This window comes from Henckelia pumila, chromosome 3 (assembly GCF_033568475.1).
Source record: "Henckelia pumila isolate YLH828 chromosome 3, ASM3356847v2, whole genome shotgun sequence".
Classification (NCBI taxonomy): Eukaryota; Viridiplantae; Streptophyta; class Magnoliopsida; order Lamiales; family Gesneriaceae; genus Henckelia; species Henckelia pumila.
This window is the reverse complement of record NC_133122.1, coordinates 41,734,392-41,760,043: the sequence shown is the minus strand read 5'-3', so window position 1 is coordinate 41,760,043 and position 25,652 is coordinate 41,734,392. Positions and strand designations below refer to the sequence as shown.

Genomic DNA, 25,652 nt, shown 5'->3' with positions numbered 1-25,652 from the left:
ATGGCTGACATAATATTGAGCGATCGGAGGTTCCGATCGAGTTCGGACGGTCCGAACCGGGTTCGCAGGCTCCGAACGTTGCCTATAAATAGAGGGTCCGAGAATTCATTTTCTCGCACCAATTCCCTCTCTTCTCTCTCGATTCCTAAGCCTTCTAACTCAGATCTAGGGAGATCTAGGAGTCCTACGGGGAATCCGGAAGTGGCTTAGTGATCTAGACGTTGTCGCGAAGCTACGGCCTAGTTTTGAGGCTATCTTCAGCAAAAGGCTAACGACGGACGCAGGTATAGCTTTGGCATCCTAAAAATATTTATTAGTATGCAATAGCTTAGTTAAGTCTTTTAGAACTTAATTGTTAATGCATGGATATTTGCATTGTAGTAGCTAGTAGACTGGACTAGTAGGCTTGGAGTCTAGGCCAGCAGAGCTAGGTTTGACCAGCAGTGTTAGAGGTACGTAAGTACTGACCGAGATAGCCGGCATGATATATTTGCTTATATGTTGCATGAGTATGTGCTATATGTTTCATCATGTTTTAGCATGTTTTATCTTCTTAGCACATACATGATTTTACGTGTGACTGCATCCGGAGAGATGTGAGTCATTGACAGTCTCCATAGGGAACGATGATCTCATTTTGGACTCGAGTCAGGTATGACAGTTTCCATATGGGACTTGTATCCTGTTTTGGATTCGGGTCAGGATGGGGTTGGCTCAACCCTGATATAGAATATACGAGTACCCCGCGGAGTAGCTCTCTAGCCGGTACTGTATATTTCCGGTGCCATGAGCAAGTGTTTTCACTTGAGTTTTAAATCATCTGTGTGCGCATATTTGTATTTATATCATTGCTTCATATTGAGCGTTCTAGCTCACGCCCCTGTTTGGGTATCGTGTACCTTGTGGCGGGGCAGGTTTGAGGCTGAACGGTCCAGGCGGTTCTCAGCAAGATTGAGCTTGGGGAGTGAAAGGTTATAGAGGGTAGGGATTTATTTACCCTGAACCTTCGATTTGGTTGTATAACAGTATTTATATACTTGTGATAGCGTCGGTTGTATTCTGCCGATTGGATTTGTTGTATTTTAATTATCCGCTCTTTACGCTTTAAGCTTTTATTGCGTGCGCTTTTACTATAACTCTGATTAGGTAGTGGATCTGGGTTGGGTCACTACATTTTTGGTATCAGAGCGACGCATTGCACTAGGAATATCGTAAAGCGGATTAAGTAATTACCTGTTCTTATATAACAGATGGCAGATTACGACGAGAATCACGGTAGTGGCGGTCGTTGTGGCGATCCAGATGATCGTAGACGTCGGGGACAGCCCGAGGAGCGCAGGCGAGTAAGCATGCGTAGATTCAAAGAAGTTAGCCCGAAGCCTTTGACGGGTGGTGAGACAGCTGAAGAGGCGGAGGATTGGATGGAGAGGATGGAGCAGTGCTTCCAGGAGTTCCATTGCACGACTGAGGATAGGATGGAGATCCTTGCCTTTATGCTTGAGGGCAGAGCGAGGAAGTGATGGAGATCTACTTCCGCATCATTCATAGTAGCTAGAGGTGCATCTACTTGGGTGGAGTTCCGTACTTCTTATCAGAGATTTTATTTTCCTCCAGCTCTTTGTCAGGCGAAAGCCAGTGAGTTGTTGAGTTTGCGACAGGGGACGATGACGATGACGATCGAGGAGTAGCAGCAGAAGTTCTTTGATCTGCTACCCTTTTGTCCTCATATTGCTGATAGCTCTATGGCGAAGTTTGATCATTTTCTTCAGGGTTTGAACCCTGACATTCATCGTATGGTTGCTGTGGGCGGAGATGGGACTTACGAGGATTTGGTGGACCGTTGTCGCCAGGCTGAGGACAGTATTCGGAGGAACAGGGGACTTTACTCTTCTTCTTCCAGACCAGCGAGCTCTAGTCCTTTGGGTCCGAGAGGACAGTCCTTCAAGAAGCCAGGAGGTACTTCTTCTTCTTCCTCTGGATCTGGTGGAGTACATCGTTTTAGTGGACAGAGACTGAACCGGTGTACTCAGTGCCGACGCAGACATCCGCCAGGGCAGTGTGGTTGATCAACCACTGCATGTTTCCAGTGTGGCTAGGAGGGTCACATGAAGAGAGATTGTCCTATGCTGATTGGGGCAGCGAGTGGTTCCGGAGGTTCTCAGGCATCTGTTCAGCCACCTCAGTACCAGCAGCCACCTTTTCAGACAGCATTTTGTACGCGGTATGGACACTATGAGTTTCTAGTGATGCCTTTTGGTTTGACGAATGCTCCAGCTGTTTTTATGGATCTGATGAACAGAGTTTTCCGCGACTTTCTGGATAAGTTCGTGGTGGTGTTCATCGATGACATTTTGGTGTATTCTCGCAGCATGGATGAGCATGCCTACCATCTCTATACTGTACTGCAGGTCTTGAGGGAGAGACAGTTGTACGCGAAGCTGAGTAAGTGCAACTTCTGGATTGACCGAGTTGTGTTCCTTGGTCATGTCATTTCTCAGGATGGTGTATCTGTTGATCCTAGCAAGACAGAGGCTATTTTGAATTGGTCACGTCCGACTACAGCTTCTGAGATTCGTAGTTTCCTTGGTTTAGCAGGATACTATCGTCGTTTTGTGGAGAATTTCTCTCAGATAGCTAAGCCTTTGACTCAGTTGACGAAGAAAGACGTTTCTTTCGTTTGGTCTGATGCTTGTGAAGACAGTTTTTGTGAGTTGAGACGTCGTCTGACGACAGCTCCAATTCTTGCCTTACCGTCTAGATCAGGTGGTTTTGTAGTCTTCACTGATGCTTCTCTCCAGGGTTTGGGGTGTGTGCTGACTCAGAATGGCCACGTGATTGCTTATGCCTCCAGACAGCTGAAGACTCATGAGGAGAACTATCCCGTACATGATTTAGAACTTGCAGCCATTGTCTTTGCTCTTAAGATATGGCGTCACTATTTGTACGGAGAACGATTCGAGATCTTCACCGATCATAAGAGTTTGAAGTATCTGTTCACTCAGGCTGAGTTGAACATGCGGCAGCGTCGTTGGATGGATCTGTTGAAGGATTACGATTGTGAGATCAAGTACCATCCAGGTTCTTCAAATCCCGTTGCTGATGCACTTAGTCGCAAGGTCTATGTGAGTTCCCTTCGTACCAGTTCAGTTTCGAAGGCAGTGGAGGAGTGTTGTTCTTCAGGGTTCACATTCCGTCATAAGAAAGAACAGCAAGGGATTCGTGTTTCCTCTGTGCTAGTAGAGCCAGCGCTATACAAACGAATCCGAGAATCTCAGAATTCTGATCAGAAGACTCAGAAGTTGGCCCGCCTGGCTGAGGATGATAACACTTTTGGTTTTCATCTGCAAGGAGACGGTCTGTTGTGTCTTTCTGGTCGAGTTGTGGTACCCGAGGATTCTACTTTGAGGGATGAGATCTTATCGCAAGCTCACCGCAGTCGATTCTCTGTACATCCAAGAAGCATGAAGATGTATAAGGATCTTCGCACTCGATTTTGGTGGAAAGGGATGAAGCGCAGTGTCTATCAGTTCGTATCCCGATGCCTTGTGTGTCAGCAGGTCAAGGCAGAGTTTAGACGACCCGGAGGATTACTTCACAGCTTAGAGATTCCTGAATGGAAGTGGGAGCATGTGACGATGGACTTTGTCACCCACTTGCCTATGTCTTTCAGGAATTGTGACGCTATTTGGGTTGTCGTGGATCGGTTGTCGAAATCAGCGCATTTTCTTCCCTATAACCGCGATTACACCTTTGATAGGATGGCGCAATTATATGTGCGAGAGATTGTTCGATTGCATGGGATTTCGTTGAGCATTGTCAGCGATAGAGATCCGAGATTCACCTCGAGATTTTGGGGTAGTTTCCAGCGAGCCCTTGGTATTACTTTGAGCTTGAGTACGGCTTATCATCCAGAGACGGACAGACAGTCGGAGCGTACTATTCGCACTCTAGAGGATATGCTTCGCGCAGCGGTGATGGATTTTGGTCCAGCGTGACATGATCATTTACCCTTGGTGGAGTTCGCTTACAACAATAGTTTCCATCGCAGCATTGGCATGGCACCATTTGAGGCTCTTTATGGACGCCGTTGTCGTACACCTTTGTTTTGGGACGAGGTTGGCGAGCGTCAGTTTGAGGGTCCTCAGATGATTCAGCAGATGATTGATGCAGTAGGATTGGTCCGACGCAGGATTAAGGCAGCCCGGGATCGACAGGCTAGTTACGCGAACACTCACCGCAGGCCACTTCATTTTGAGGTAGGAGAGTATGTTTTCTTGCGTGTGTCACCTTTCCGGAAGGTGATGCGGTTTGGTCTCAAGGGTAAGCTGACACCTAGATTTATTGGTCCCTTCGAGATTCTCGAGAAGGTTGGGGATGTTTCTTATCGTCTGGCCTTGCGACCTGATCTTTCGGAGATCCATGATGTGTTCCACGTGTCCTTGTTAAGGCAGTAAGTGGCAGACGAGTCGCATATTTTGCATCCGACCGAGGTAAAGGTAGATCGAGATCTATCGTATGTGGAGAAACCCCTGCGGATTCTTGATAGGAAGGAAAAGGTACTTCGTAACAAGCGCATACCATTGATTATGGTATAGTGGCAACGCAGAGGGATAGAGGAAGCTACTTGGGAGTTGGAGAGCCGGATGTTAGCCGAGCACCCCGAGTTATTTTGAGATTTTGTACTTCTTTGTATCGAATTTGTACTTGTTCAGTTGTAATAAAGAACATTTGGTTGGCTATTTATGTTTTTCTCTAAGACTTAAATTTCGAGGATGAAATTTCTTAAGTAGGGGAGAATGTAGTAACCCGCATTTCTAATTAGTGATTAATGAGTAATTAATCACGTGATCATGTCTAGATTAAGTAAAACATGATTAAGTAAGTTCCTGTTGGGACAACGGACTTCAGAAATGGATTCAGAGCACTCGAATTAGTTGAATTGGTTCAGCAGGATCGGACGGTCCGAAGAGGAGTTCGGACGATCCGAAGTGGATCGAAAGCTCCGTGCCAGGATCGGAGGCTCTGAACGAGATCGGACGCTCCGTCGGCAAGATCGGAAGCTCCAATCTGGACCAGGGCACATGTCATTGCTTACGTCAGCAAGGTGACGTCATGGCTGACATAATATTGAGCGATCGGATGCTCCGAAGGTGCGATCGGAGGTTCCGATCGAGTTCGGATGGTCCGAACCAGGTTCGGAGGCTCCAAACGTTGCCTATAAATAGAAGGTCCGAGAATTCATTTTCTCGCACCAATTCCCTCTCTTCTCTCTCGATTCCTAATCCTTCTAACTCAGATCTAGGGAGATCTAGGCGTCCTACGGGGAATCCGAAAGTGGCTTAGTGATCTAGACGTCGTCACGAAGCTACGGCCTAGTTTTGAGGCTATAGCAAAGGGCTAACGACGGACGCAGGTATAGCTTTGGCATCCTAAAAATATTTATTAGTATGCAATAGCTTAGTTAAGGCTTTTAGAACTTAATTGTTAATGCATGGATATTTGCATTGTAGTAGCTAGTAGACTGGACTAGTAGGCTTGGAGTCTAGGCCAGCAGAGCTAGGTTTGACTAGCAGTGTTAGAGGTACGTAAGTACTGACCGAGATAGCCGGCATGATATATTTGCTTATATGTTGCATGAGTATGTGCTATATGTTTCATCATGTTTTAGCATGTTTTATCGTCTTAGCACATACATGATTTTACGTGTGACTGCATCCGGAGAGATGTGAGTCATTGACAGTCTCCATAGGGAACGATGATCTCATTTTGGACTCGAGTCATGTATGGCAGTTTCCATATGGGACTTGTATCCTGTTTTGGATTCGGGTCAGGATGGGGTTGGCTCAGCCCTGATATGGAATATACGAGTACCCCGCGGAGTAGCTCTCTAGCCGGTACTGTATATTCCCGGCGCCATGAGCAAGTGTTTTCACTTGAGTTTTAAATCATCTGTGTGCGCATATTTGTATTTATATCATTGCTTCGTATTGAGCGTTCTAGCTCACGCCCCTGTTTGGGTATCGTGTACCTTGTGGCGGGGCAGGTTTGAGGCTGGACGGTCCAAGCGGTTCTCAGCAGGATTGAGCTTGGGGAGTGCGAGGTTGTAGAGGGTAGGGATTTATTTACCCTGAACCTTCGATTTGGTAGTATAACAGTATTTATACACTTGTGATAGCGTCGGTTTTATTCTGCTGATTGGATTTGTTGTATTTTAATTATACGCTCTTTACGCTTTAAGCTTTTATTGCGTACGCTTTTACTATAACTCTGATTAGGTAGTGGATCTGGGTTGGGTCACTACAGCTATTCACAAACAAAACATCATCCCTGACCTGAAACTCAGACTGGTGTCCTGATATCACTTTCTCTATCGACTTCTGAATACTCTCATCTGATTTATGTGCTTCTCTGATCGACACAAACAATTTTGGCTCGGCCTGAATCGCATAAACTCTGATCGGATTCCTTTCTGACTCAAACTCCAATCCAGAATTGCAACAGTCGTCAATCAAACGAGACACACCGATCGTCGAAAGAGATAAAGAGCAAAGCTTACGACTCAAAGCATCGACAGCTGCATTCGACTTCCCCGGGTAATACTTAATCTCACAGTCGAAGTCTTTCAGCAAATCTAACCATTTCCTCTGTCTCATATTCAACTCAGACTGTGAAAATAAGTATTTAAGACTCTTATGATCCGAAAAGATCTCAAAAGACTCACCGTACAAGTAGTGACGCCAAATCTTCAAGGCAAAAACAATAGCAGCAAGTTCAAGATCATGAACTGGGTAGCGAGTCTCGTGCGGTTTCAGCTGCCTCGACGCCTATGCTATCACGCGCTTCCTCTGCATAAGAATACATCCGAGACCAAGATGAGAAGCATCGCAATAAACTGTGAAACCTCCAGTACCAGATGGAATAGAAAGAATCGGAGCACTGGTTAATCTTTTCTTCAACTCAACAAAACTGGCTTCGCAATCATCTGTCCACAGAAAAGGAGCATTCTTCTGAGTCAGCTGGGTGATAGGCTTCGCAATAGAAGAGAAACCCTGAATAAATCTACGATAGTAACCCGCCAAACCCATAAAACTGCGGATTTCTGGCACAGAAGTCGGCCTGTGCCAGTTCGTCACTGCTTCTATCTTGCTGGGATCCACATCAATCCCATCTCCTGAAATAATGTGTCCCAGAAAGGAAACTTTGTCAAGCCAAAACTCACACTTTGAAAGCTTGACGAATAACTGTTCTGTCCTCAAAATCTGCAACACAGTTCTCAAATGTTTTGCATGCTCGGTACGGCTCTTAGAATAGATCAAGATATCATCAATGAAATTAATCACAAACTCATCAAGAAAACGCTGAAAGATTCGATTCATCAACCCCATAAAGACCGCTGGGGCGTTCGTCAAACCGAAAGGCATGACAAGAAATTCAGAATGACCATACCTCGTTCGAAACGCCGTCTTAGGGACATCCTCTTCATGAACTCTCAGCTGGTGATACCCAGACCTCAAATCTATCTTCGAATAGATACACGAACCCAGCAATTGATCAAAAATATCATCTATACGCGGTAAAGGATACCTGTTCTTAACTGTCGTCTGATTCAGTTGGCGATAGTCAATGCAGAGACGCATAGAGCCATCTTTCTTTCTAACAAACAGGACAGGAGCACCCCAAGGCGATACACTGGGTCAGATGTATCCCTTGGCAATCAGGTCTTCCAACTGCTCCTTCAGTTCCTTCAATTTGATCGGAGCCATTCTGTACGGAGCTTTAGAAATTGGTTGAGTACCTGACGTCAGTTCGATGCCAAATTCAATCTCACGAATAGGTGGTAATCCCGGAATCTCATCTGCAAACACATCAGAGAATTTCCTAACCACTGGTATATCGTTCAGCTCAGGGCTAAACTTCAGAATATCGATTGCATAAACAAGAAATCCTTCGGCTCCTCTCTGTAATAATCTAGTCATGGATAAGACAGATATCAAAGGAATTTTAGAACAAGAACCCTTACCGAAGAATCTCCATTCATCTGCCATTTCTGGTCTGAAACGTACTATCTTCTGAAAAAAATCTACTTTAGCCCTGTAATTAATCAAAACATCTATGCCAACTATGCAGTCAAAGTCAGACAACCCAAGTACAATACAGTCGAACTCGATCAAATTTCCTTCAAAACTCAAACCACAATTTCTAACGAAATTCTTCAAAACAATTCCTCCACCCAAAGGTGAAGTAACAGAAACTACAGCAGGCAAAGGCTCAAAAGGCAAGGCATGCATCGACACAAATTTCTCAGATAATAAAGAGTGAGAAGCACATGTATCTATCAGAATAAATGCAGGATAACCAAAAATCTTACAGTTACCTGTAATCACATCATTCGGTGCAGCTTGAGTCTCATCTTCGTTCAGAGCAAACACTCTAGCCTGAGGTCGGGAAGATTGATTCGAACTTTGATTACCTCCCTGACGATTCTATTTTTGAGGTTGGAACGAGTGAACTGCAGTCGATTGCCTCTGAGGCTGAGATGACTGTCGAGGGGCATTTCCACCCTGAGTCTGTTCAGAACCCTTCTGAGGACACTGTCTGGCATAATGTCCCGTCTGCTGGCAGATGTAGCAGTTCCCAAAGATTCCCCTACACTGGTCGCTGGAGTGTCGTCCTCCGCACTTGCTACACAAAGCTCCAAAAAATCCTGAACCCTGACCAGAACTGAACTGTCTCGAACCACTCGAGCTCGAAGAACTGCTTCCAGACTTCTTGAACTGCTTTCCTTTGGGACGGAAATAGTTCTTCTTGCCACCACCACTGTTACCACCCTCATTCATCTACGGCTGATTTTGATACTGCCTCTGCTGTTGCTGTTGAGGCTGGTACTGATTCTCCCTCTTCCTTAACATTCCCTCTTCTGCCCCCTTGGCCTGATCCATCGCATCTGAAAAGTTATCTGGCCTCCCAGTATTCACCAGAATAAAGATGTCAAGGTGCAAACCATTAATGAACTGGTCTGCTTTTGCCTCCTCATTGTCGGCAATATGCAGGGCGAACCTCAGTAAACTGTCAAATTTCGCAACATAGTCCTCGATACTCATATTCCCTTGCTTCAAATTTGCAAACTCGGCACCTTTGTCCTTTCGATAGGAAACTGGGAAAAATATTTTATAGAATTCAGATTTAAAAAGTGCCCAAGTGATTTCCGTACCTCTGTTCTCTTTGGCTTTCTTGGTTGTCATCCACCAACTTTTTGTCACTCCTTGCAGTTGATGAATAACCAATCTAACCCTGCGGTCGTCAGAGTAGTCGAGCGAATCGAATAGCTGATCTATATCATCAAACCAACTCTCACAATCTACCGGATTCTCTTTCCCATTCAAATACGGTGGCCTGAAGGATTTGAATCTTTTCAGTAAGGCTTCCATAGGCGTGATCGTTTCATCCATCTGTACCACCGGAGGAGTCATAACCGGAGGAGTTTCTGTAGTAGGAATAATCGGTGGAGTATTCATGTCTAGCCTTCTTCGAGTACCCATCTAAATTGACAGGGGTTAGAACACGGATAATTCAATTCACATCTTACCAATTCAGTGCTAAGAAACCTCTGGTCGTCTTACCAATACGATAGATGGAACTCAGGTCAATGCATGAATACAGTTCATATCTCAATCAAATCATGCTTTAACAATTTGAATCTCCAAGTCACGTAATTCAAATAAATTTTCAATCCATAAAGCATGCTCGCATATTCTGTAATCTTAGAATTAATCAATCACATGCGAGAAATCAAGGTCAAGCGGATTCGGTCTACCCCGCTCACTTCTAGAACAAAATCCAGGAACTTATCTCTCTGATACCACTTAATGTGAGGCCTAGATTATAATCATGCAATCTCAGGGTAATTAAATTAATCAACTCAAATAAAAGAATAGGATTAAAGAATTCAAGGAAAACTTTTTAAAAAAAAAAAAAAAAAAAGAGGTGCTCGCTCGATCGGTAAAATCTATCGAGCGGGCCAAAGATTCCAGTTCTCTGTCCAAGAATCAGGATCCCTCGCTCGATCGGTAAAATCTTACCGATCGAGCGAGCATAAAAATCACATGCTCTGCCTCGCTAATAAAGGTGCTCGCTCGATCCGCAAGAATTCGTCGATCGAGCGAGACCCTCTGCCCAGAAAAATTCTGGTTTTCTTCTCCAATTTCCAATTCCATTCAATCCACAATAAAAACATCAAAATCTCATTCAAAAAGATACAACATATATATAATGAGTTATACAAATCTCACAAAATAAAGCATGCATAATAAGGTCCATCTAGTTCGGACTTATTCAATACCAAATAGGAGTTCAATTACAAAGTGACTCCTAACATCCAAGCCTCACTCTATTCTCTCAATCCTCTAGCCATGTTGTCTCTGATTCGTTCCTGCCCCACCTATTGCCAAGTACACATACAAACAAATACAACAGCCGGATAATCCGATGAGAATAATATTCCCAATAAAAGAGACTGACATGCAATCAAATAAACATATCAAGTCATATAAGAACTCGTTCCCCATATAATCAAATAATTCAATCGAGTACTGTATTTAAAATGATATGCATGTCTTTAAACTTCTGGATTATCAGACTCAGATAATCAAATGAATTTCTTCTATTCTTTCTTTTATCGATTTGGGATCCCGAGGCTAAAAACATCCACAATCACACCGAATCTCCTTTCGAGGTGGACATGGCATGCTTTAATTCTCTAGACTCAAGAGAATTATAGTGAGCTACTCGACAAGGTAGTAAATCGCCTACCAAGCTACTCAACTACAATCCCTAGATCGTCTAATTCAAATTGAATAAATCAAGGCTCAATATGAATGCATATGTAATCTCATGCACTCAATATAAATTCAATCATATAATCAAATAAGCAATCAAACATGTAGTATGAGATTTTTTCTAGGACACTCGAATCAATCTTGATTCGAGTTAATCGTTCCATTTCATTCCAAAGTCGTCTTATACCTCTTCTTTGTCGTTCCAACACTTCAATCTGAAAACAACAATTCTCAATTCAAAAACTATCCAATCAAGTTCATTAATCGATAGAGAAAGACATCGATACTATACCGGCTCAACTCTTCCAAACTTGCCAAAAGCTGCAACTCTAGCAACTTCAAGGACTCCCAATCAATCTATCAGAAGAAGTCACGGATCAAAATCGATATCAAAACTCAATACGATCAAAATATCGAACGATATCCAAAACTCAAACTGACGGCATAACGACTATAAACTGACCAATCCAGAAATGCAGACAGCAAAACAACAGCTCAACAAACTCATTCCAATCCTCAAACATCAAACCCAACACAAAATCAACACATCTCAAAATCATCATTCTCGAAAATGATAAGAAAATTCATAACAATTCCATTCGTCGCTCAAACTCAAAACCGACAGATAATAAACAATCAGAACTCTGTCAAGAACAACATACTCGAATCTCGCACGATTCTAACAACATCCAAAAACTAGAATGTATCCAATCGTAGAAAAACTTACGATATAACGGAGCTCTCAAAGCCGTGATCGTAGATATCAAGTCAGAATTCAATTCTATCAGACGGATTGAGCTAGAATCGAAATCACAAAAGCTTGGAAAGCTTTCTCAAGCCTTCCATGGCTGTACACGAGTTGGAGGAAGAAGATGAAATGAAAAAGAATGACTAAGTCAAGCAGATAATATAACAAATCCCAAATTTGCATTTTAGTCCCTGAAATTTCCAAAAATTGCAAAAGGTCCCTGATTAATAAAAAGTCCGGTCTTGAATTCTGAAATCACTGATTATCTCAAATAACATCAATTAAGATAAAAACGGGGCATTACAAGATGATTCATGGATTATTGCTATGCAAGATGAATTCAAGCGCAATGATGTTTGGTATCTTGTTCCTAGGCCGCATGATAGATCTATTATTGGTACTAAATGAGTCTTTAGGAATAAACTTGACGAGCATTGTACTATCACTAGAAATAAAGCTAGGCTTGTAGCAAAAGGATATAGTCAAGAAGAAGGAATAGATTATGATGAAACTTATGCGCTTGTTGCTAGACTATAATCTATTCGCATGCTACTTGCTTTTGCTTGCTCTAGAAATTTTAAGTTATTTCAAATGGATGTCAAAAGTGCATTTTTTAATGGTGAATTAAAATAGGAAGTGTACATTGAACAACCTGATGGCTTTGTTGATGCATTATTTCCTGATCATGTGTACAGACTAAACAAAGCATTGTATGGTTTGAAACAAGCTCATCGAGCTTGGTATGAAAAATTATCAACTTTCCTTCTTTCAAATGGTTTTTCAAGAGGAAAGATTGATATTACGTTGTTTACCAAACATGCTAAAGATGACTTATTGATTGCGCAAATTTATGTTGATGACATAATATTTGGTTCTACTAACGAAACTCTTTGTCAAGATTTCTCCAAACTTATGCAGGAACACTTTGAGATGAGCATGATGGGAGAACTTAACTATTTTTTTGGATTGCAAATCAAACAGTGCAAGGATGGGTTCTTTGTGAACCAAAGCAAATACATCAAGGAGATTCTAAAGAAGTTTTGGATGGAGAACACAAAATCATCATCCACACCGATGAACAAAGCAATCAGACTCGACAAGGATGAAAATGGTAAATCTGTAGATCAATCTTCCTTTCGTAGTATGATTGGTCCTTACCATATGCTACTGCTATTAGACCGAACATTATGTTTAGTGTTTGTTTGTGTGCACGATTTCAATCATGTCCAAAGGAATCGCATTTGTTCGCCTTAAAACGCATTTTCAAATATCTTTCAAATACTCCAAATCTCGGCTTGTGGTATTCGAAAAATTCTTTATTTGATTCAAAAGCTTACTGTGATGCCGACTTTGGTGGATATAAGGTGGACCGTAAAAGCACTAGTGGAACTTGTTTCTTTTTAGGAAATTGTTTAGTTTCTTGGTTTTCAAAGAAACAAAATTGTGTTGCGTTGTCAACGACCGAAGCCTAATATATGGCTGCCGGTAGTTGTTGTGCGCAAACTTTTTGGATGAAGCATCAATTGCTCGACTATGGTGTATCTTTTTTAAAAATTCCTATTTTCTGTGACAACACAAGCGCCATATGTCTTACAAAGAATCCGATTCAACATTCGCGTACCAAAAATATTGACATTCGTCATCATTTTATTCGTGACCACATCGAACGAAATAAAGTTGAACTTCAATATGTTGACACAACTAATCAAATTGCTGATATTTTTACAAAACCACTAGATGAAAATAATTTTATTCGTTTGCGTGGTGAACTTGGCATGATTGAGTTGTAATCGCTTGTAGATATAAGTTTAAATTTAATGTCATATTAAGGGGGAGCTTAATATTAAATTCGAGCAATTTAATGTTGGATAATACAAATTAATTGTATTTATTCAAAGTTATAAAGCTCACATTTTATGTGAAATTTATGTGTTGCTTTTTAGAAATTATATTTCAATTCTCTTGTTTTGCATTTACTTTTCCAGTCTTTTTGATTATCACAAAAAGGGGGAGAATTAGTTTGGTTAAATATTTTAACTAAGGGGAAGAGTTAGTTCGGTTAAATGCATAGAGAATAAAATTGGTTATTTGATAAAAATTCTCTTCTTAGCTAATTGTTTAATTTCGGGGGAGTTTTATTCATGCAATTATATTGTGCAAATTTAAATTTTTTATTTAATATTGTACATTTATTTCTCCTATTTAACCAAGTTTTGTGATCATCAAAAAGGGAGAGATTGTTACGCCTTAAACGCATACAAATCTCGTGTGATAAGATTAATGTTTTTAATGCATTAACAAGTCTCATAATATTATGTTTTGATGATTACAAAACTCGGTTAATTGTTACTAACCATTTAAAGTGAGATTTTACAGATTAGATTTATTGATGATTAAATTCTTGGAAGCTATTTTGAAGCTATACATGTATTTATATGCTCATTGAATGGATGAAACATTGTTAAGAGATATGAAGAAATAGACAAGAAAAATCCAAAGTATGGAGCAGCAACTTCCGAAAATTACTGGAAATTTTATATGACTCCAAATCGGATCTCCACCGGTAATAATCTAGAAAAAGAAGTGTTACATGTACTGTCTAAATTTGAGAGCAATCCAACAACTAAAATGAAAGATATGAATTTTTTAATATATGTTGCACAGTACCCACTTCTGCAAGGAATGAAACTATGAAGATTCGACTTCAGAAAATAACTGGAAATGTTTGAGAAATCTAAATAAAAATCTCCACCAATCAGATACAAGCTTATGATGTTATAAAGCTTCTGTCCAAATTTCAGGTCAATCCAACAGATGGATTGGGAGATATGAATTTTTCAACTTTGTTGCACAGAACAAGTTCGAAAACATGATGAAACGACTTCCGAAAAATACTGGGCATGATTTATTTGTTCAAATCAAATCTCCACCGTTCAGAATAAAGATCCAAATTTTTAAAGCATTGGTTTATATTTCAGATCAATCCAACGGTTAGATTTTGAGATATGATTTTTCCACAAAATCCGCTCAGTGCTGGGAAAAAGTAGGCAGCGGCGTCGAACACTTTTTGTCACTCATTGACTTCTCAACACACGCCTCATGCACTCAAATCAGATTCAAATATTTGCCAACTATAAATAGAGGCCATCCAAGGTCATTTGGAGACATCCCAACTCATCTCTTCTCTCCTTTGCAAGCAATTTCTCACTATCAAAGTGTTTGTGTGATATATTTGAGAGTGTTTGTAAAAATAGTTTGTGAGTTGGTTGTGCTATTGTTGTAAACGCTTGAGTGTGAAACCAAGTGTGTTGTGCTATTGTTGTAAGCACTTGAGTGTAAAGCCAATTGTTTGTGTTGAGGCTATCCTTGGAGCCCTTAAGGCCAAGAGTATCGAGTTGTATCGGTGAGGTGATCGTGTCAAGTTTTACGGCTATCCTTGGAGCCATCAAGGCCAAGAAGTTGAAGTGCTAGTGAATCCTTGGTTAATCGATCTTAACCAAGAAGGGGAGACGTAGAAGATTTATCGTCGAACTTCCATAAACATATCCTATCTCATTTATCGCTTTATTTCTTTTACGCATTTATTTACCGCATTTATTTTTGATTGTTTTAAGTTTTCCGCTTGCGTATTTGCATAATCGCTTTAAATTGCTAAAGTTTCCAATAGAACCTAAATCCTCCCATTAGGTTCTAACAACAAATCCTTGTATGCTCCCTGTAGAGCTTTTCAGTGGGTTGTTCCTACGTCACAAAACAAAGTCAGAGGCGCCGGGAAGGTTCCCGGCGTAGGCACTCCGACGCTCAAGTAAAAAATTACTCAAGAAATAACAATCGACAGTAGAGCGTTATAGTGCTAAAGAAAGTGTGTACCTTAATAATGAGGTGACTTGAGCTATTTATAGATATTCGGAGAATTTCACGTGTTTGAGCCTCTTATGGGCTTTTGTAGTATCTACTTGAATTAATATATATAATATTTAAATAAGCTTGGGCCTCAAAAATATTTGGAGTGGACCTTCATGATTGGGCTCAGACCCAATTAAATTTTTAGGTGTAACCCATCACCAAGCAACAAAAAATCATTTGAAATTATTCTACCAAGTGTTAGAGTTTCGTAGTGAAATTATTCTACCAAGTGTTAAGAGTTCTCACTACGAAATCATTAATATTCATATTAAATTATCAAAAATCATTTATCTAAAACATACCAAAATCCATAATAACGACTTCATTTTAGACGAAGCCTTCCACAATCAAATCTCCTTAATTCTTTATAGGTTATTTCTAATGCCAAGCACAACCTTAGACTTTCGTGTCTTGCCTTAAATGTAAAATTGAATAAATCGTACCGTAGAGTAAAAATCGATGTCTGTCTCCGTTGCTTGCCCAAAAAAAACAAAAACGTGTCTCACGTATAAGATCGAATATAAATCATAATTCGTGATGGAAAAACCAGTATTTGTCTATGTTGCTTACTCGAAATTTATTTATTTATTTTTCTTGTCTCTATTGGTCATTTAATAAAGATTAATGTTTTTTTGTTTTCCTTCAAAAAAAGATGAGTGTTTTTTTTTTCCTAAATGTAAACTGTATTTAATTTGAATACTTTTGATAACATTTTTAAAGCTCAATATGTTTATTTATACTAGCAATCAATGCACGTAAATGTAATTTATATTACATTTTAAAATAAATTGTTTTTTATATTTAAATAAAAAATAAAGTTAACATTTGCGTCAAGGTACTAGTGTATATATATTATAATGTCCAATTTTTTAGATATGTAACACACACATATCAGTCGTAAACACAAAAAAATTATAACCAATTCAAAATGCAACGTAACCCATTGATTTCCTCTTCCATTTTGTGACACATCTGATTATTCACAGCTGCAAGCAATCCATGCTTTTTCTTTTTTTCAAACTATTTTTTTTTAAAAAAAAAAAAAAATTTGTATTTACACAATAAACCATTATTTTTAATTGAACTTCTCGAAAATCTTCTATTTTTATTGTATATATTCAAACTTAAACATAGTTGTTTAAAGTTTAAAAAACTATTTTATCAAATAGATTTATTCAGGATTTGACATCTATAATCAAACAACACAAATTACATTAATATCTACGAAAAAATACTTCCCCAAAAGCTTCCAAAACAAAGTCCATAATGTCGTGGAAAAATATTTTGTAAATAAGAACATTCAACTTTTGAATAATTTTTTCGCCGCAAAAAGAAAAATAAAATCAAACACTGAGTCAACAAAACACACAGACCACTTAATATCAATGACTCGTACTAATCACAAACCAGAATTTCTACTTAATCGATGATCGTATGAAAAGTACAGCTAGCCTCTGAAAATCAAAGGTAATTAACTAATTTTTCTCAGCTAACCTCCTAGCTAACTACTTGCTAACTGTCCTTATTTGTTAACCAATCGACTAAGATAAGCTAGCCATTGTAGAAATCCCCTCAAGGATGATTAATTATTAATATTGAATATCTTGCACATCTATCTTGAAAAATAATGGGAATTGAAAGTGGTTCGGTGAAAATATCTGTGATCTAATGTTGAGATAGAACATCATGTAGTAACTTAATATATAAATCTTCATTTGTAGATGACCACACTAACACTAAAATTTACTCCGTGCACGTCGAAAGACAAGAGTTTTTACGTCATAAAAATAATTAATTGTCAACAGACTCAACACACTCTTTGCGTGAGCATGATATATATATAATAATTTGTAATCATGCATATATATTAAATTTATTTTGATTGAACAAATAACATAAAATTATAAATATTTGTAACTATATTAAGTAATAAATACCTAATATTATCTCTCTAAACAACTAAAGAGATAAGTATAATATACTAATACAGAGAGAAAATTAAGGGGAGTGGAGTGTGAGATAAGTTAAAGGGATATTTGTGAAATTTTTAAAAAACTTCAACCAACACTTAAAATTTTACTGCAAGTGTCATAACGTAACTCTCAATCATATAATAAGACTCGTTTTTTTTTTTTCCCCAAATACATAAGTTTACATCATATATATTTTAGCAATATCTTTATACGCTTTTACTAATAAATTCTTATTAATCGTGTCTTAAAAAACAACACAATATTTTTTTTAATGAAATAAAGATAAAACAGAAAGTTTATAGCTAAACTTGTTGATAATTTTTTTTCCTAACTATTTTTGTTAACATGTGCAAATAAAATATCTTTCCAAAATCATGTGTACGTGGCAAGGCTAGATCTCAATCGTGTCCCTACTATCCAATAATGATTTTCCTCTAAATATTGGAAATGTCATATTTATTTGAGACGCGTGTTGGTGTTGTATCTCCGCCATATATATCTATAGATGTAATTAATAGATATAGACTCGAATGGCTCTATAGATCACGAGTTCATAATATTTAATTTCTACATATAATATCAAGTGGGGTCGTAATTATAGTTATTGATTTAGTATTATTTGAGTTTTGAATTTTGCGACCAAATTTTGACCTCAAAAAACAACTGTATACAGACTATAATGTAACCGAAACTCGGGTCCAAAAAACGACGGGCTAAACGAAACTCGCCCCCTCTATAAATCCCGCAATATTCCTAAAAAACTTCAAATATAAATTTTATTATTCCAAATTATTAATATTTTTTTTTAAAAAAAAAAAATATGGGAAATTGTAGGTCCTGTGAATCCAGGTCCGCTGCAACGGCCAAACTGATTCTTTCCAACGGACAGCTTCAAGAATTCTCGTACCCGGTTAAGGTTTCAGCTTTAATGCAACATGGTGGTACTGCGAAATCTCTCGACAGATTCATATGCAGCTCCGACGACATGGAAATCGGCGAAGCGTTGGTTGCGGTGGGCGGAGACGAGGAGTTGCTGCCAGGGGAGGTGTACTTTGAGCTACCGTCGAGGTGGCGGAATCACCGCATGCAGGCGGAGGACATGGCAGCTTTGGCCGTGAAGGCCAGCTTGGCTCTGGGCGGCGGCGGCGGCGACGACGATAGGGTTAGCTGCAGTTGCTATGTGTTTAAAAGGGTTGATCATGCGGTGGTCGTGTTGAATGAGAGGGAGAGACCGCTGTTGGTGGCGGCCGGAGGCGGAGGCGGGGGCGGAGGTTGCGGTCGATTTAAGGGGGGCAAGTTCCTTCCGAGGTTGAGCGTGATAGTGGAAGAATTGTGAAAAACTATAAATTTTGACGTGGGTAGTGAAAAAGTTTTATGAAAGCTGTATTTTTTCAAAGCTTTGTTATATAAGTATCATCTATGATTTGATACTTGTATTAATGGTGTAATAATTCTGAAGTGAGTTAAATTTGGAAATCACAGTTAATATATATGGCAATAAACTCTGTTCTATTTTCTGTTCGTATTTTGCTCTGTTGAATTCATTTGCTCCAACAATCCTAAATATAAAAGCATCCATCTCCAATATATGTATAGTCGATTATATGTAATGTATTATTTTCTCAATTACCAATCCATCCTCACTCATTAAATACATATATAAGCTATTTTAAACAAATTTTTATATCTTATTAAAACACTCTTAAAGTATGTGAAATTTGTTTAATTTTTGAAATAATCTTTTTAATCTTTCGGAAAATACAAATAAAATTTACATATATATTGTCCGGACCGAATATGAAATATGAAGTAAGTTTTTAGATGTTTTCGTTACTATAGAGCTTTTGAATTATAAATTTGTTATAATAAAATATAGCATGCTTTTAATTTAATTTAATTAAAATATAATATAGCTTCTTTTTTAACCCCAAAAATCAGACCGATCATTTATAAATATATTAAGAATTTCAATTTTTTCTTTAAAAAGTTAAATATTTACTTAATAAAAGGACCAACGTTGCTCTAAAAACAAATTAAGAAACAATAAAAAATACAAAGGACCGACCAACTTATAAGCCTTTCAAATTGGTCAGAGGAATGAAACTGAAAACATGATAAATTCAAACTTAGGCTGAGTGATCGACATTCATATTTATTTGTGATTATATTTTTATAAAAATTTCTAAATTTCCAATATATATATTTCAATTCACTTATTTAAACATTTATTAAACTATTGAGACATCGTTTCTCTAATTTTTTTAATAGTGACAATAATAAATTTTATACGGTAATTATAAAATTTATAGAATTTTATCGTGCAAACTGCAAAGAATCCAGAGGGCAAAATCGTCCAACGGAAACCAACAAACTTCCCCCTGAATACAATGTTCCCGCGCGCCCACTTCACACTCTGTAAAGTGTAAACTAAACTGTACTGTACTCTGCTCCATTAATGGCGATTTCTCTCCGATTCCAGCTCCTCCTTCTCCTCCTACTTCTCATCCTCATTTCCATTTTCATCTCCGCCGCCGCCGCCGCCGAAGAACCACCGTCAATCCAAGAGGTGAATCCTTCCATCTTGTCCAACTTACTCTCCACCCTCGGCTTCGAGAAACTCTCCACCGCCAATCTCTCCGCCTCCACTCCCATCACCGTCTTCGCTCCCTCCGACGCCGCCGTCTCCACCTGCCGTAACTGCTCTCTCGACCTCCTCATACGAGAACTCTCCCTACCAGGCCTCTACCCGCTGCAATTCCTCCAATCCCTGGTCTTCGGTACCAAAATCGAAACCCTAGCCCCCAATCGCTGCCTCACCATCACCACCGCCGCCACCGCAGGCCGTAACAAGAACAAGGTGTACGTCAACGGCGTGGAGATCGCGCAGCCCGACCTATTCAACGATGGTACGGTCCTCGTCCACGGTCTCCAAGGCTTCGTCTCCCACCTCTCTCCACAATCATGCAACGTAGAACTCATGACGTCACTCTCCTTCCCTTTCCCTACGTTAGCATCACCTCCGTCTCGCTCTCTCACGCCGCTCATGTTGAAGGACGCTATCCTCCGCCTGCAGACCGTCGGGTACGGAGTCGTTTCTATGGCTCTCCGATTCAGGTACGAGGAGCTTGCTAAGCTGAAGGCCATGACCATCTTCGCGGTCGACGACACCTCCATTTTCACCGGAGAAGGTAGCATCTACTTGTCGAGTTTTTTGCATCACGTGGTACCGAACAAGAGGCTTACGGCGGCGGATCTGGTGACTTTACGTCTGAAAACATCGTTGCCGACGATGGAAGCCGGAGAGGATCTGGTGGTGACCACCGCTGGAGGCGGAGGAATCATGACTCCGATGAAGGTAAACAACGTGAAGCTGGTGACCATTGATCTGATGCACAATCCTAAGATGGTGATCCATGGAATCTCTACTCCTTTCCCGCGCATACAACGATATCAAGATGCAGAGATCCAACGGACGAGATGCGGGCGATTGGATTGGAATGGTGGAATCTGTGCGATCGATGGCCAGGAGCCGGGTGGTCTTCAATCGACGGTGGATGTTCAAGATCGGGATCGTGGTCTTTGACATCTGGCCGTTTAGTTCACTGGCTCTTTGAGCGCTTGTAGCTTCATCAGATCAAAGTTGTAAGAAATTAATAAATGACTTGTTAATATCTATGTTGGCACGTATATCTGAATATATATAAATATATATATATAATTAATTGTATATACCATATAAAATACATATATATTTAAAAATGAAAAATGGGTTGCCACATTATCATTAATAATTTCAATATTAAATAATTGTAATTTGGATATTATTATCAAAACCATCCACGATTAAATAGTAACAAATGACATAAAGGGAAGTGGGTTCAGAGGGATAAAGATAAAATTTTCAAGTAAGATAAAAGGGAAGTGGGTTCAGAGCAGACGAGGAAGAAGAAAACCATTAAAAATATATATATAATTCAATAATCACTCTTGTTTAAAGGATGTAAATTTCAAGAAAGCTATAATCCAATTAATTCAGCTAATATATATACATACATAAATAAAAATAAAAATAAAAATAATTGAATACCAGAGCTTGCAATGCAAGACTATACAACCTTGTGCTAGTTTTCGTCTCCTGAATCTATCATATATTTATATAGGACCAACTCAAAAAACAAACCCAGAACGTCCCTACGGAGGTGTTGGGGAAGAAACCTACTACCATTGGTTAAAATGGACAGAAAAAATCTGATCTAAACCTTCTTTCTGTGAACAGTAATCATAGAGTAAACTACCCACACCCAACACGATAGCTTAACTCCATCAAGATTGAGAAATTTATTCTACGAAAGACCGCCGATTCTTGACCCAAAAAAGTATCAGTTTGCCTATCCATTTGCGACCAAGTTTCTTTGGGAAATGTAATAGATCCATCCAGCCCAAATCGATTGGGATGAGCTGACCAAAATTAAGCTAATTGCTAAACTCATGACAGAGAATCACTTTTAGTGATCAACTTCCCCGATGAAACTCCGCAGGCAAGTTTAGATCAAACACTGTGCCTCCGGAACCTCCTTTTCTAGCCCGCTTCCGAGACAGCTTTTGTCTCTCGCATGAAGTCCCAGACGCCGTTGCTTGTCCTGCTTCTGGTGCGTCTCCTGCAAAACGGAAAGTGTCAACTATTAACAATAAGTGCTGAAATTAATTCTGTGGACACTCTGCTGGAAATCATAAAAATTAATAATACTTCAGCAACAGGAAAGCACGACAATCAGGAATAGGAGCGTTATTTTACCGTCCAAGTGATCCGCAGTTTTATGATTGTTGTAGCCACCTGCTTGTGCACTTGCTACAACCGTAAGCTCTTGAGCCTTCTCAATGCCTTTTGACTGGTATGGGGCAATGCTGTGAATCGTGAATTGAAGAGAGCCCAACAAATCATTCTCGATACATTCGTACCTGCAAGATAAGCGAGAGAGTAAGCTTCAACATTTCTTGTTAAATTTAGACAGCAGTCTTCAATACTTACATCTTTTGGCAGAGGTTATCAGTAATTGCAGAGAGATTAATGATTTGCATCCTTATACGCATAACTCGTTTCTCGGAATACTCATCAAATGGCTCCTCAAGAAGTTTCGATAATTTCTCAACATTTGACTCGAGCTGCTGTTGCTGGTCCTCAAACAAATTCTTTTTAATTTCCCTTTCCTCGTTGGTCATTTCATCTGTAAACAAGTCATCACCAAACATGTAGAACGCAAACGGATATGAATATGAAAGAGACCTTCTTGATCGAAAGAGCCTGTGAAGCCCATTTATAACCCAACTGAAATCTCTTAGTTTGGAATCCTTTGCTTCCAAAGTCGCTATTTTTTCATTTATGGTTTCACTCAGTCTAGATTCCTGCTTAAAGGAGTCCGTATGAGCTTTATAGCGATTATGATAATGCATGTATCTGTAAAGTTCTCGCTTTGCACACTCGGCATTTTTCACGATATCTTCTTTGTATCGGCCACAACTGTGATTAGCAATTTGGGACCATGTATGCTCTCGGCCTGTAGCTCCACCACATAGCCAACTGTAGAAAGCACAAGGGTAAACCAAAATGTGAAATGGTAGCAGTATTCACTAGAAAAAAATTAGATGATCTAAAAAACTACTGTAGAAAGCACATTCATTGACCCTCAAGATTAGCAAATTAGGAGCTAAGTCCAGATTTAAAAAAAACAAAAAAACCAACCAAAAAAAAAAGAAAAAGAAGAGAGAAATCGGTCATCATGGGAAAGGTGCCGTCAAAATTAGTTGCTGTGCAGCTCGTCTACAAAAATATAGAAAACAAGGATATTTCCAAAACTTCCCAAACAAAACGTAAAAACGAATAGGCAGGAGAAGAATGGAATCTAATTGCCACACTGCACATACCCCCAAGACAAAGGAGGGGTGAGACTGTCTAATGATACAAGACAAAAGCGAAAATAATAAAGGAATATTTCTCAGCGGCATAACATGTTATTGTGTCAATACACATTAAGTAGCATATATGAGGAATGAACTCTAGCAAGAACCCTTACCAAAATGCTTGCCCGCATATGCAACTAACTAAATTACATCCACCATTCTTCTCGACAGGTTTGTGACACTTAGGACAGGGCTTGGTATGTACAGCAATCCAATTAACTGTCTCCGATTCATCTCGGCATTTCTTTGTCCACAGTTCCCACATCACGCATGAGCAAGGGGAATGTGCTTCTGATAAGCAACTGAAACAGAATTGTGAACCACAAGAACATTCAACCTCACAAAATTCATCATTTTCTACCCGTATTGCATTCCCACAATGTGGTGTGCTGGGACACCATTTAACCATTTTGTTGTCTTCAATGTACGACTCAAGGAGAAATCTCTCAAATTTCTCAGCCAAATCAGGGTGTTTGATGCTAACTAGTTTCCTGACAATAGCTTCATCACAGATAGCATTGCATTTATGGGCCATACACTTGATCCGTTTGCTCTGCCCCTCGTTTATTTTCACAACAAAATGCTCCGTCCAACCTGAAATTTTAAATTATAATACTAGATGTTCCAAAAATGTACTATTCTGAGCACATGTAAATCTGGAAAACAAGGCACTGAGGCTAATCGCAATAAATGGAAAGGGTGCTTACAATTGTCACAAAAGCAATGCCCGCAGTCCATTGTAGTTACCACTTGTGCAGGGACATCATCCATACATATATTGCACATCATCATTGAGGAAGGCTCAAGTGGATCAAGGTCAACAAATTTGTCTGCAGTGACACCTGCTTCAGAAAACAAGAAAGCTTTTCCCTTTTCAACATACACTGCGATCAATTTCTCAACGTCCCAACGATGATGAATGAGAAGAGTTCTGGCATGCTGTTCCCTTAGTGATATTAAGTCCATCACTCTTTGCAAATCTTCCCTCTGCATGGATGAAAAACAACCACATTCTTCAGGTCAGCACGACATATACTCCACCAAATTTGTTCTTCTAATATGACCTTACAGGATTAAGAAACCACACCGAGAGCATCTCCGTCCTGTATTTGATATGTCACTTATCTAACCTAATCTAACTCTAAGAATAACGCAGAAGCATAAAATAGTCACGCAGAAAATATAAAATGACAAAGTATGCCCAGTGTGCACACAACATAATCGAAATAACATTGTACCTGTGCCGCCAAGAGAGACTCTTTCGTGATTACCTGCCAAAAGCACAACAAAAATCAATAAACACCTTTCAACCATTATACCAACAAGATAAAAAACTCATTCCACTGCAGAAATCTGACTTTTCGTTCAAATAAGAGGACCCTGCAGATCTGAATGACCAGAAATAACGCCGAGGATAAATAAACAAAACCCCAATTTTCTAAGAAAAAGAAGAACACTCAGGATTCCCTCTTTAAAAGCACAGAATATCATCAAGAAGAACGATGTACACCCTTCACTCTAATCACCCAAAAAAAAAAAAGAAAAGAAAAACCCCCCGTATTTTTACCTCAAATAAAATCAATTGACATTCTCAAAAAAAGCAAATAATCGAACAATAAGATGATTAAAAAAAAAAAAAGCGCCAGCTCCAGAGTCCAGAATATTTCAACTTGAAAAATTACAGAAGAAAAAAAGAAGACGAAACCTTATTCACATCATAGTAATTAGTACACACGCACAAATAATCAAAGAAGTTAATAATCTAAATACATTCCTTGCAAGACGAAGTTTTTGATGAAGCACACTGAGCATCGGAATCTTCATTCTCAATCCCGTCCAACGATTCCGCCTCCCCATCGGAAGAGTAGTAACGATCCTCTTCGCTGCCACTCACAGAATCCTCCATCTCAACGACCCAACACCCAATACCTCTCTATGCAACCGAATTATTACAATCAAGTGCATCAATCGACAACAGAATCGGATGCCAACATTGATCGTCGTTGATCGGCGGCTGTCATCGGCTCCGGTGATCGGTCGACGAGCGAAATCGCCCGAGAAATTCCCGGAGAGGGTTTATTTGTTTATCGGGGAGTGCAGACTGTAGAGCTTCCAGCGGCCTCAGTTTTTGCGAAATGAACACCCAAACTTGTCATTCCGCCTCTATATATTTGTCATTTGCGGTATATTTTAGGGGAAATTGCAATTTTTTTTAATGAAGGGAAATTGCAA

General features: G+C 39.5%; 3 protein-coding genes across 3 annotated transcripts; 2 read left to right on the top strand and 1 right to left on the bottom strand.

Annotated features, from left to right (window-relative positions):
* The first annotated feature begins 18,268 nt into the window (after positions 1-18,268).
* On the top strand, positions 18,269-18,936 carry LOC140893459 (uncharacterized). Its single transcript, XM_073302528.1, has one exon. It carries the CDS (start codon positions 18,283-18,285, stop codon positions 18,796-18,798), a length of 516 nt encoding a protein of 171 aa, XP_073158629.1. The 5' UTR covers positions 18,269-18,282; the 3' UTR covers positions 18,799-18,936.
* An 874-nt stretch (positions 18,937-19,810) lies between these two features.
* On the top strand, positions 19,811-21,092 carry LOC140893199 (fasciclin-like arabinogalactan protein 21). Its single transcript, XM_073302262.1, has one exon. The coding sequence runs from the start codon at positions 19,918-19,920 to the stop codon at positions 21,043-21,045; it is 1,128 nt and encodes a 375-aa protein (XP_073158363.1). The 5' UTR covers positions 19,811-19,917; the 3' UTR covers positions 21,046-21,092.
* A 428-nt stretch (positions 21,093-21,520) lies between these two features.
* LOC140887055 (probable E3 ubiquitin-protein ligase ARI2) lies at positions 21,521-25,563 on the bottom strand. The gene is made up of 7 exons (XM_073294067.1): positions 25,197-25,563; positions 24,659-24,693; positions 24,128-24,407; positions 23,534-24,014; positions 22,492-23,040; positions 22,258-22,421; positions 21,521-22,120 (listed from the first exon to the last, which is right to left on the bottom strand). Exons 1-7 carry the CDS (start codon positions 25,324-25,326, stop codon positions 21,975-21,977), a joined length of 1,785 nt encoding a protein of 594 aa, XP_073150168.1. The 5' UTR covers positions 25,327-25,563; the 3' UTR covers positions 21,521-21,974.
* Positions 25,564-25,652: the final 89 nt, after the last annotated feature.